The sequence below is a fragment of the Pygoscelis adeliae genome, unplaced genomic scaffold (assembly GCF_000699105.1).
Source record: "Pygoscelis adeliae isolate BGI_AS28 unplaced genomic scaffold, ASM69910v1 Scaffold55, whole genome shotgun sequence".
In the NCBI taxonomy this organism is placed as follows: Eukaryota; Metazoa; Chordata; class Aves; order Sphenisciformes; family Spheniscidae; genus Pygoscelis; species Pygoscelis adeliae.
The window spans coordinates 713,093-725,828 of NW_008824804.1; the positions used below are offsets into that span (position 1 = coordinate 713,093).

A 12,736-nucleotide genomic window follows, 5' to 3' on the forward strand; every position below is an offset into this window, starting at 1 on the left:
CCCTGCCTTAGCATCCAAAGGGCTGGGCGCAAGCTCTGGGAGTGGGTGCCGTGTGGGCCAAGCCATGGTCACAGGCAGGGTGGGAGGGGAAGCAGCGAAGCGGCAGAGGCGATGTGATTATCCGGCAAAGGAGTTTCCCAGCAGCCAGGCTGCAAGAGAGGAAGGCAAAACACACACTGCACACGGTGCACCCTGGCAGGGCCACGTCCCTTCTCTGTGCCGGCTTCTCCCTGCTGAGAACACAACACAGACGGGGAAAAGAGGGAGGCAATACAGAGGTTTGGAGAGGGTCTGATACGCAGTTGGACATGACAATAGCCCATCTACAAACAGTTGCGCAGGGAAGCTCACAAAAGCCTTCAAGTTGCAAGGAAACGGCTTAATCTTGATGCCTCTATTCCCTGTAAAAACGCAGATAACTCAACCTCATCTTTGCCCTTACTTTTGAGTGCAACTTGCTTTGGGGTTGGCACGTCCTCTTAGGTGTTACATGCCCCGCTAAAGCCACCCAAGTGCCCTGCCAGCACCGCTGCAGTGCACGTCACTGCCAAAAACCCTGAGCTCAGGTTCTTCACCTTGCGCTCCAAGTCAGGCCCATGGGAAGCAGTTGTTTCCCTCTGTAAACCCCACTAAAACGTTTTGTCTACCCCAGCCCTGTTTGCCCTCAAATCCCACCCCTATCACTAGAGGAAAGAGAAAGGAGGTGAAAGCCAGAGCCCTTGCCACTGATGGCCACTGGCCCTGCCGAGAGCTGGATCATCATCGATGGCGCCCCCGCTCTCACCGGAAAGCAAAACAAAGGCAGAAGTGAATCACCCCCCACTAAGCAACAAGTGGTCGTCTGGGACAGGAAACCCCAACCCCAGCCCTTTGCCCTGACCGCGTCAGGGCCCTGCCTCCCATCCTCTTCCTTTCCCGAGATGGGAATACTGCAACAGGGGAAGGATATGAAAAAACGCTCAGAGGAGAATCACTTGCCGGGCAATGAAGCCTATCAGGCCAGGCAGCCCGCGTGTGACAAGTATCTCCAGCTCCAAAAGCCTTCTGGCCAGCCTGATTATCTGTGCTTAGACTGCAGTTTTAAAGCCAAAAGAAACATGGCACAATGTGCCCTACCATCGAGGATGGGCCCACGCAAACCAAGGCAAACAAACCTCCCCTCCCCCAGAAACAAACATACACTCATCGTGGCGTTTATCTCCGCCACTGTCTCTTCATCCGTCGGGAACTGGTAGATCTGGACGCCGTTGCTGACCAGCTCGCTCATGATTTTGCTCTTAAACTTGTGCAACTCGTTTTTTGCAATAGTGTCAGCCTTGGCAATGATGGGGATGATGTTCACCTGCAAGACAAAGACAGCATCTCCACATACAGGACTGCACGTGTCGCGTCACTGGGAGAGGATGGAGAGCAGCACGCACCCTGCAGCAATGGCCCTATAAGTGCCACCAGCCACCGCCCCCCCCAGCAGAAGACCTTCCCTGGGGCTGCTGCTGACAGCACCACTGCCTTAGACAGGATTTATCAGGCAGCAGCGATGAAGGCCTTAAAAAGAAGTCAAATGCAATTTGGCAACGTGCTATTTCCTGCCCTGTCGTATTCCCCTCCTCATCCGAATTGGCTGGACAGGAAATGCTGTCATAGATTATTACAAGATGTTCCAAAAAAAAAAGAAAAAAAAAGGGAAATTACCATCTAGGCACTTCTCCTCCTCCACACCGCAGCAGGCTGGATTACTGCAAGCGACACGCTCAGACAATAGGCTCTCACGGGCACGTTTGCTTGGGTGCCGTTATCAAGGACACCCGGGTGGGCAGCAGTGCTGCTGTTACCCCCACTGGAGGTGGAAGCAGATGGTCCGTATCCACCCACGCTACACACAGGGTGGGGGCTGGCAGTAACACCGGCAAGCTTCCTCCACCTGCATGCCCTCACATGCTCCCATACACCGCTGTACTGCAGGACTGGGGTTGATTTATCCCTGCACAGCTCTAAGACAATCATCCAAAGGAACCGCATGATGGGGTTAACACAGAAATGAAAGATAAGTTACCGACTCTCTTCCCTAGACAGGCTATTTGCAACACTGGCAGCAGGACGGCAAACAGCAACACCATCTAGGAGCCGAGGGGAGAAAGCACCGTACCCTCAGCGTAGCTGAACGGATCGATGCACAGCGAGCACCACACAAGTATCTGGTTTGCTGGGAGAGGGTGAGAATGCATTAGGACCAGGAATCCTGCTTTGTTTCTCTTCCTACTCCCTCCAGATGGACAATTTCTGCTTTTGATCTTGCAGGATTTGCTTTTTCTTGCAATAGCAGACAGAAGTTCTAGTGCGGAAGGTGTTGATATTGACCTATATGAGGGGATTTTAACTACAGTACTTGAAAATCCTCTTATACATCGCTTAATTCTGTTCGGAGGATGGCCTGGAGTTATTAAATCCCCCTTTGCCAAAAGACAGAACATGAATGCCAATTAGCTCGCTTTGGGTAAATCTCCATAACCCTATTTTGAGTTGAATAGGGCAGGGATCCTTCTCCATCACTGCATAAAACCCAATCGATAGGGCACTCCAGGAAATAAAGGACCATTGTCATCACTTATCTTCTGCAGAATCGGGATCCAATGAGCCAAAGGTGCAATGTGGACTGATATAACTTGCTTAATCATGATGTTAAGAAGCACAGAGAAAGCTCAGTGTATATAATGAGGTTTTACATTTGTACCTCGGTTATTTTCCCTAGAAGAAGAGATGAAATCTTCTTGCAAGTATCTAGTAAAACACCATGGTTTAAACCAAGCTCGGTTCCCATTCTTGCTAGTCATGAGGATAATTGAAAAAGCACATGCCAAGTAACACATTTATTCAGATTCTTCTTGTTTATCGGATTATGGTTAGAACAACACTGCATTTGCCACAGAAGATCAAATCACTGTTTGTGTCTAGCTGGACGCAGTGAGAGCACGCAAACCTTTTGATTTGTTTTTCATTGATTAGTAGGATGACCTAAAGTGTTCTAGATTTACTTCTCATCTCATACACACTCACCAAATCAGCTTTTGTACAAGAACCGAATTAATCTGTTGGACAAAGTGAAACAGAGATAGCAACCATGTCTTTGAGCGCTAGAACTAGCAGAGTTCAACTTCAGCCTCTCGTTTTTATTCATGCATTTATGGAGGAAAACACACTTTTCTCCCTTTTTCAACAGCCAACTGATCTTTCAGTTGTGAACAAACCTGTCAACTGAACTTGGCTGAGTTAACCCACAGGAAAGCAAAAAGGACTGCGGTCTCCTCATGCATCCTCATAAATACAGTTTCCTGCTCTCAGATTGCTAACTTTATAGCATAGCTGTGAAGCAAGCGGCCAAGTTTCCTACCCCGAGATGGGACCGGAAGAGAGTAGGAGCCCTTAATAAATCTCTGCAGCATATGAATCCGTGAATAATGACCCATTCTAGCAGCTAGCCCAAGGTAAAGTTTTCACAGGGCACCTCTGCAATTCCCTGCTGGTCAAAACAGACAGTATTTTTCTAAGCAGGTTTAACTAAGCCTGTGGCAAGATCATAAAAGCACTAGCAGGGTCATGCAAGGGTCGGAACATGAGCAGCAAGTACCTTGCTGTCGAGCTTCTTCATGGTGACCAAGTCTAGGGACTTCAGCGAGTGTCCGGTTGGTGCAATGAAATATAGGCAGGCGTGAATTCTGGTGTCGTGGTAATTGAACAGGGAGCGTTTGATCTTCAGCTCTTCTTGCAAGTAGGCTTCAAACTGCGCATCGATATATTCTACTATAGGCTTGTAGCTGAAGAGAGAAAACACGGCACAGAGAAAACCAGGGCATTCACTGCTGCGACAACACAGGTCACTGATCAACACTCAGGAAGCTTCATGGGTGCTCTGTGCATCACGGGACAAACGCTGCTCTTAGGACGCTCCCCGCCCAACCTACAGTCCCTCCTTAGCAAGTGTGCGTTTCCACTTGGTGTACAAGGAGGGTATTATGGACCTATTAGCAAGATAAAACGGCAGAGACCCTGGATTTTAGGTGCATGGAAACCACACAAGGCTGCTACCCTGAAAAAGAATGTATCTTGCAGTCTCCCCAATTAAAGTCCAAGCTGCTGCTCTTCCAATGTCACCAAGAATCATCCGATACAAGAAAATTGAAACACGAAACCGCCACCTACCCTAGCTTGTCCAAAAGCTTGTTTGTGATCTTAAGAGGGAAGGGAGATTCACAAGGGGATAAAAGGAACTTTTCAGGAATTGAAGCCTGTGAGTAAAGCTCAGGAGAACTACACTGCTTGTGTACTTTGGGGGGACCGTTTTGTGGAAGGAAAAAAGTTGGTGCCGTGTAACATGCCCTGACTAACTGATTGTGCTTCTGGAAGGGGAACTTTTGAGTTTGTTCCTCCCTCCATCAAGGGCAGCCTCAGGACCTCCAGCCCAAGGAAGGCCTCGAAGGAAGACACTGAAACCAAGGCACCTAGACAACACTGCCACTGCCTTCAGCACTGGATTCACAGCAGTGTTAATGCCCTCCCTCAAAAGCAGTTGTGAGGAGGAAATAGGCCGTCAGGAGTTCTCAGGTCCTCCAGAAACACCCTCTGAGAGGCAGCCAGCAAGGCTCTGGTCTGGCCCCTCTGCTCCAGATGCCAGCGCAGCTATTTGAGCAGTTGCTCAAAACCCTTGGTGAAGCAGAGCAGACTCTTGCTTGATTTACCAAGCGAGAGCTATAGCAAAAGACATCCAGTGCTGCGTGAGGGCCACCGACGCAAGAGACCCATAAGACAGTACTGAGCACTGCTTGTGAATTTGCAGACACGGAAGGTATCATGAATATCACTAGGTGGGTTTGTAACATGACTGCCACCCCAATTTCTTTGCTTTTGGAAATTCTGTCTCTGACCACGAGACCTCAAAAACCTCAGACAGAGGCACGTTGCGAAGAAAGCAGTAAGGCCTTACTTACATTGGGAGATCATATTAGAGAAAGCACCGTAAAAAAAGCAGAGCGAAAAAGGACTGAGAGGACTCAAACCAGAAGCACAGAGAAAATCCCACCCGCTGCAGCTGTATGTGTCGGGACCCAGCAGCAGGACAAAAGCTCTCCCTAAGCCCCGCTGCCCTGTGAATGCCCCTTTCTCCAACTGCCCGAGAGGGAAGTTGGAGGGGTTTCACCGTCAATACCGCTAGCTCTTCTTGTCTGCCGAATGAAGCAAATGCAAAGCGACCCGGCAGTAACAAGCTGCAGAGCATCCCTGCTCTGAGCACCTGCTCCTCCTCTCAGCAGCTTTTGTTCTTGCCCGAGAGCATATGGCAGCGTCTGACATGCAGGGCTCTCCCCCCAGCCAGCACACGCCTCTCACCATTTTGGCTCTGTAACGTTAGTTAGGAGCAGGAGCTGCAAAGCAGGGGCAGCAGTTGCGTCTTAGCGTCAGGTCAAGCAGTGAGGAAGCGTTACAGAAAAAAAGCATTGTAAAATCTCTTAAAAATCTAGAATTTTCCGTGTGGAACGGGAAGCAGAAGCTGCTCAATCTCCATGCTAACGAGGATCTTGGTGGAAAATTTGATATTAAGCTTGCATTTTCAAAGAGCTTACGCTATCTACCTAGTGCCCTAACAGCTTGTGGTCAGCGCACACATTGCTGGCCAGTGTGCCCTTGCTTGGCAAGGTGCAGAGAAGAGGATTGCAAACAACCCTCCAGAGGCAGCTGGGATTACTGCAACTGGCTCTAAGATACAGGTACTGCATTAATTAGCTTATTAGCCATGATCACAGAAGGACTAGTTTTAACACTACAGCAAAAGTCCATATGGATGGACACAAGGGATTGCGTAGGCTGCCCAGAATATTTACTTCATGCGTACAACGTGAAAATCAGCACCTAGGTACGTTAAAGTAAAACCCACTTCGACTTGAACATTGCGGGATGGCACAAACAGGAACTATGATCCAAGTTCCAGCTCTGTAAAAGATGCAAAGTAATCGCAATTTGAACTCATGCTTTCAAATATTTACATGTTTCAACTCAAGCACAGACTTCAACTAAGCTGCACAGAGACAAGGAGGGCGGAAACCCAGTTTCGGTTCTGTAGCCTAGTTGACCTGTTTGCTCTTCGTTTCTACCCGTCTCATGGGGCGAGTGATGCTAGCTGCCACACCCGGATGAGGAAACACTCCCAGGAACAGCGAGGGACCTACTCCCCACACAGGGTCAGGCCCGTCTGATCTAAGAGCACATCAGCACAAGGATTCCTTCTCCGGACAGAAATAAATTTACCTGTCATCTTTGTTAATTTGATCGCCAAATCCAACCGTGTCGACAATAGTCAGCTTCAGACGGACATTACTCTCCTGGAGCTCGTAACTCCTGGCTTTCAATCTCACGCCAGGCTCGTTGTGCGTCGCAGGTTCACTTTCAAACTTCGTATTGAACAGAGTGTCCATCAACGTTGACTTGCCGATGCCAGTTTCACCTGAGCCCACAAAGGCAACATTAGTACGGTCCGATCCCTTTTCCTCACCTCATTGCCAGGCACGTTTGCCAGGCTGAGGAGTTATTCCACTTGGGTAACAGTGGAATTAGGCTACGTGCACACAGCTAAACAAATTAATCCCTGCAGGAACAGACGTCTTTTGAGACAGTCCCCATCTTTACCAGTCCCCCAGGACTGAACCAGGGCCTTGGCAGACACTGGGAGGTGACAGCAGCTCTGGCTTCTGCTGCTGGGCTCCAAGTAATTTCCTCCGCAAGTCACACCGCCTGGGTCCCTGCAGCACACCTTGCAGACATACCCGATCAAAGCACCACACGCTGGGGCTGTGAATCCGAAATGAGCCCCTGCTACGCGAAAGCTGCTACGCTGACAGACACCAAGATAAACCAAATGCCTTCAAAGCTAGAACTCATCACCCGCAGGTGAAGAGCTAGGCTGCTGTGCTGGGAACGGCAAGAGAAATTCAGGTCTTTGTGGGCTGGGCTTTCAAGGGAGGTGTACCACAATCACAGGCAAAGACACAGAAAGGGGCATCACCAGAGATACTAAGCACCACTGACCTCAGGGATTTTTCATTATTTTGGGGAAGGGGCTTATTTCACACACACAGAGAGGCACACAGTCTTTTCCAGTAATACTATTGTTAACGTTTCCCATGGGAAAAGGAAGAATTGGAGAGGATGGGCTGACGCTTACGAGACCCCCTGAAGAGAAGGTACTAAACTGGAAGGGGGGCAGGGGGGAGATTAAAGAAATAAAACCACAAGTTTTAAGAACAGTTACTTAGACGTGTGCCGAGCGAGGCCCCCTCCTCAGAGAAGGGAAAGGTCTCCTTCCGTGATGAACCAGCAAGTGCCTGCTGCTGCTAGAGCCCTGTTACTGGACTTGCTACACTGGCAGTGCGAGAGAGACAAATAATCATTCCTTTCCCATAAAAGCATTTCCTTCCAGCGGTCTTCAGCTGTCGCCCGTGGTTTTTACATTGGTATGACCTGACCGGTGACGCAGGCTCCCTCCTGCTTGATGGCATGAAAAGGCCCAACCTCCCCACCTTGCAAGCGACATCTGTCTTCACTACAGCAAGAAGCTGTTCTTACTCAAGAAATACATAATTCTCTTTTTAATAGCGTAGGCTAAGTCCTAGTTCTGATATGACTTTCTTTACAGAAGCTAGTTGTAAATTCTCTCAACTCTGAGTTTGATTCCCAAGGAGATACCTGTTTCTCTACAGGTTTTTATGCTTTTTTTCCCCCCAGCTCAGTTTCCATTCCTTTTTCAAGAGAAGCACAAAAAACCCATAGTGAAACCTGGACAACAAAAATTTGACACACAAAAATACATAAAAAGTTTTTTTTTTTTTAATCTAAAATAGCACACTGCTTAAATACCAACTTTTAAAACTATTACAGGTTCACTAATCAGTGCAATTAGTAACATGGATAAAAGCATTAGCCTAAACCCCATTTTTAAGTCAGAAGTGTATGCTTAGCAATTACACTCTCAAACTGCTACTCGTGCTGTGAGCAGGAGGGTGGGCTGAGGTAACGTCCTATAGTTGCTCCAACCCACGAGATGCTGGGATTTGGGACAGACCTCCTGGACTATAGCGTGCAGCTCTGGCCTTTGCAGGTCAGGCGTGTGATGGGGTCCCATCCCAACATCTCACACACACACACACCCCCAATCTTAAATAGAAGTGAATAATTGGAAAGCAATGCAAAATATCAGGGGGGAGGGGGGAGCCTGCATCTGGGATTGCCCTCAAGCATCTCTCTAGGGTGTATGCAGCTCTCCTAGCATGAAAATCTCTCTCTCAAAACATGCAAAGCCCCCGCTTTGAAGACCTCAGAGAACCATGTAGTATTTGCGTCCACAGAAACAAATACCACTGCTCAGCAACTGCCTGTTGCTCTGTGATACTCGACAGTTCATTTTCCCGGCTTTGACTTTGACCATTTTCATGCTAGGCTCAGGAAGGTAAGTGATTACTTACAGCCCAGTAAAATAGTTAAGCAGAGACATGTTTGTCACAGCATTCCTACCCTGGGAGGCTGCAGGACACAAAGCAAGCTTTTAAAAAAGAATGAACAAATGAAGGTGGGGGAAGACAGAAAGTATACATGACATTACAGCTCAAAATCTAGGCCCACAGAGCGCAACCCACATGAAAAGATCAGTCCTAAACCGATGGCACAGACTGTTCATCTCTGAAGCTACATATTTTAGTGACCTCCTGATGACGCTGCTGCATGCTGTGCTAGATGGGCTTTGCAGCATTTTATCCACGTACGCCACAATTAAAAGCCTCACGTTACAATGCCAAAGTTAATTGTGTCCTTTCTCAAAACATAATTTCAAAAGTCTGTTTTGGTTTTTTGGGTTTTTTTAAGGGGGGAGATTTCTATTCCTTGGACAACTGCAGCAATTAGTGTGAAATTTTAATTTAGGGTGAAAAATGGTTGATCAGCACATTTTACAAGAGGAAAGAGCTGGACCAAATCGCTATGTTTATGGAGACACACTAAGTCATGCTAAGAGAGGAATATTTACTGCAAGAGAAAAAGGCAATTAATTTATGCCATTTTGATCAAAGAACTGCCTGCTAATCGGGATGTTCCCTGCTGAATTTCAAATGGTTTCATGCTGCTAGGAGAGTCACGTGAGGGTTGGTAGCTTGAGTGTGCAGAAGTACAACCATTCTCTTACTTTGTTCTTCGACAAGCAAAGCTACAGAAAGGAGTCTAGTTTGTTTGCCAGATTTCTTTTCAGATGGTTCACCCTGCGCTGCAGACAGAAATTCTCAACTCGCTGTAGAAAATCACAGTCAGAGGGTTGTGGGTTTTTTCCAGCTAATTAGTGTAACTAATTAGAAGGGACAATATTCCCTTCTTACAGGCTTAAATGAACAATGAACGAAAAGATGATGTTTGTAGACTGCTCTGCCAAAATAAGAGTAAAACCCACCATTTTTGCCAATTTACAGAACAACATTCTGGGGGCATCTTGAAGAGGTCCGCCACTAGGTCACAGCTGGTTTGGCACACAGCTCCCTAGGGCCGAGCAATGAATTTCCAATTGGACAGTATCCATAGAGTGCCAAGACCACAGGTATCTCTCTATAGCCAAGAGAAGAAGGAGTTGCCTCCCCATATTTCACCCTCTGAACCATTTGGGAAAAGTAACACAGTAACTCAGGCTATAAAACCAACTTGCAGCACCCAGATTGAATACAGCAGAGAACAGGTGACAGGCTTTGTTCTCAAGTACATCATTTGGAGACTAAAAATGGCATCGTTTCCAACTGGAGAAGCTAAGAATATAACAAGACAGGCAGGCAAAACCTGGAAGGGAAGGAATGCAATTTATTGAGAAACAGTCTCTGCGCCCAACCCAGAGAAAGACAGATTCAAGTTAACATTCTCTTAAAAATACATTGAGTTCCCAAATTAGCTCACTTTCCTTATGGCAGCCCTTGGGGAAAGCAGAATCGCAAGACCATCAAAAGGGTAGATTTTTAACACCTAGAAATTTTCTTGTTTTGACTCAGGGGACAGGATGGAAAAAAGGAAAAGTGGGATGCTAGATTTTACCCTGGAGCAGCTCTGGGAAGAAACTGTCAATTCCGTGCCACCACGGTCCCCACTGGCTCAGATCATATACTTCACAGGAGGGTGAAGGTGCTAATTTGTGGATACGCGTGCACCCCTTGGTGTGAGCTGACCGCCCAGCGGCACAGGATGACTTACCCACGCAGAGGATGTTGAAGCAGAAGCCCTGCGATGTTGACTTGTTGACCAGCTGATCAGGGAGGCTGTCGAAGCCCACGTGGCCAGAGAGGGACAGGTTCCTAAGGTCATCACTCTGGAAGACCAAGAAGAAAGGCATTTGACAGAGTTGCAACACCCCTGTCAGGAAAGAAGGCTGTGACTAGTCCTGTCAGATCTGTGTAACACCACAAGAGTTTTTAGGACACAGGATCTTTCTGTCTTAGGTTTGCCTCCCGAACATGCTCTGCTTTTACTTCTATCCAACTCTCTGCTGTGGGGCTCAGGAGCTAAAACGTCCCCAACCCCAAGGCAGGCAAACACCACCAGACGGTTTCTCCGTGCCTGTGACTAATAAAGCATGATTCTGTACCAATTTGCAACACCCAAATATTGTTTCTGAGGCCTCAGTATCACATCTTCCTAGGGTTACCCAAAGATTATTTAGGCAGACACCTGGAAGAGAGACACAAACACGGTCATACCTGCAAGCAGACCAGTTCCTCCTTAATGGGTGAAGCAGCTGAGCCTGCCTCCTCCGCGTCCACTGTACAGCTCTACGGCAGAGACCAGCCAACCTCCCCTTTCAAGACTCCCCCAGCAGCGTGGGAGCTTCTCCAAACCACTTGGTGAGGCCAGCTCTCCCAAACAGCACATGAAAGCGTGACACAGGTTGTGTTGCAGTCCTGGTTGCAACTTCAAAATCTACTCCTGATAGAAACCTGTGTTGGCAAGCAGAGAGCCAAGCTCGTGCTCTCCTTGGCTCAGTTTGCCAAAGGGAAGGAGCAGCTCTCTCAGACTTGCTCTATCCTCCCAGCAGTACAAGGCAAATGCCACACTCTTGCACTTTTGCGGCAACCCTTCGGCATGGCCACAGCAGGACATAGCTTAGATGGCACCACCGCCTCTACAGCCAGCTAAATCTCTTTCCAGCTTTTACAGGCCTTGACCGGAAGGGAAAAGAGCTCTGCGGATGCCTTGGTTTACAAACAACCTCATCCGACACAAGGCGAGAAAGCAGGGCACCGTTCCCGGCGTTTCCTGCATGACCTACAAAGCCCACCGTGCTGCCCCTCCGTGTCTTCAGTAGGAAAAAAGCCGGGCCCAGCACTCCAGAGGTGCAAGTCACCCCTCCTGACCCGCTCTCTTCCTCCAGGCTGCCTGGGGGGCCCGAGCTGATAACAGCCAACACCCCCAGGCCGTTTTGTGGAGGGTAACGGGGCAGCGCAGACCTCGCAGAAGGGAGGTTTGAAACAACTCCAAGATTATATTTAGGACTTTTCCACAACAGCTGTACAGTAATTCACAGAGGGGCTTGGAAAAAGAAGCCAGCCTGGTTATCTCTTCCCTGGCAAATCACAGTTATGCCAACAGCCTGAACACGGATTAAAAAAAAAAGAGAAAAAAAGAAAAAACTCCTCAGCAGCCCTAGAGCAGCTCTGTTGTTATTTCACACAATGTTTTTCTCCAAAAGTTTGTTGTCCTTAACTTAAGATACTAACCTTTCTCCAAACCCAAACATTTCCAGTAGAGTCACTCCACCTAGGCCATACTATTGAGCTAAATTACAGCCATGGCCAGCCTCAGCCTGGTTTAAAGATGCTGGAAGCACCAGCTGCTTTTCCACAAAAGCAGTGGGCTTTGGACCAGACATGGAAAAAGACACTCTTTAGTTGTTAAAATAAGAATCAAAAGCGGAGGAGGACTTCCCACTCTCTGCACAATTGCCGAGCATCCCCACTTCCCTCCTCAAAACATACAGATCAGCCACTGACTGCGGGAAGAACTAAGTTACATCTGGGCTGAGTGTCGATGAAAATACCACTGAGGCTTAAAGGAAAAAAAAATACAGTAATTCTCTGAAAAGGCAACATCTCCAAGTAAAAATGTCTAAGAGTCTGTGCCATCACCATATCTAAGAGGGATGGAGCAGGAGCAAACGGCTCCTTTTTGTCACGCTGGCACACACAGCTTGACACCTGTACTAGATACCTGAGCCTTCTCTAAACACCCGAACCAGGCTTGTCTGAAGGCGTAATGCCAATACACCACACTTCTCACCTCCATCTCTCCATATATTGGACGGCTATTCACCAGCACCGTACCACAGAAGCTTAAGGTGATTAAGAGATGCCACCTCCTTCACTCAGGCTGGGTAAAAAAAAACAAAAACAAAACCCAAACCAAAAAACCAAACGACACAAAAGAGACCATCACCTCATTCACCCGCAACAGTGATTTTCCTGGAAAAGCCCCAGGCAATGGAAGGAGATCCTGGGATTTATGCATGATGCGAATGGGTTAAATAAAATATTTGTAACATTAGTATTTTTAAGATGCCAGTGGGCTTGGGTTTATGATTAAGTGAAGGCAGCTCGGAGCAGATCCCAGAAAGCAATAGGTGCCCATGACTCACAGGCTTCACAGAAAGTGGTGGGTGTTGAAAATCTCTCAGCACAGC

General features: G+C 47.9%; 1 protein-coding gene across 2 annotated transcripts in view; it reads right to left on the reverse strand.

Moving 5' to 3' along the window:
- SEPT11 (septin 11) overlaps nucleotides 1-10,367 on the reverse strand; it is a 29,759-nt gene extending 19,392 nt beyond the window's left edge. For both annotated transcript variants that reach the window (XM_009324017.1, XM_009324016.1), the window contains exons 1-4: nucleotides 10,258-10,367; nucleotides 6,295-6,490; nucleotides 3,626-3,812; nucleotides 1,181-1,342 (exon numbers count right to left, since the gene is read on the reverse strand). In XM_009324017.1, the coding sequence (XP_009322292.1) occupies nucleotides 1,181-1,342; nucleotides 3,626-3,812; nucleotides 6,295-6,461 (516 nt within the window). In that variant the 5' untranslated portion in view covers nucleotides 6,462-6,490; nucleotides 10,258-10,367. The remainder of the gene's footprint in view (nucleotides 1-1,180; nucleotides 1,343-3,625; nucleotides 3,813-6,294; nucleotides 6,491-10,257) is intronic.
- Nucleotides 10,368-12,736: the final 2,369 nt, after the last annotated feature.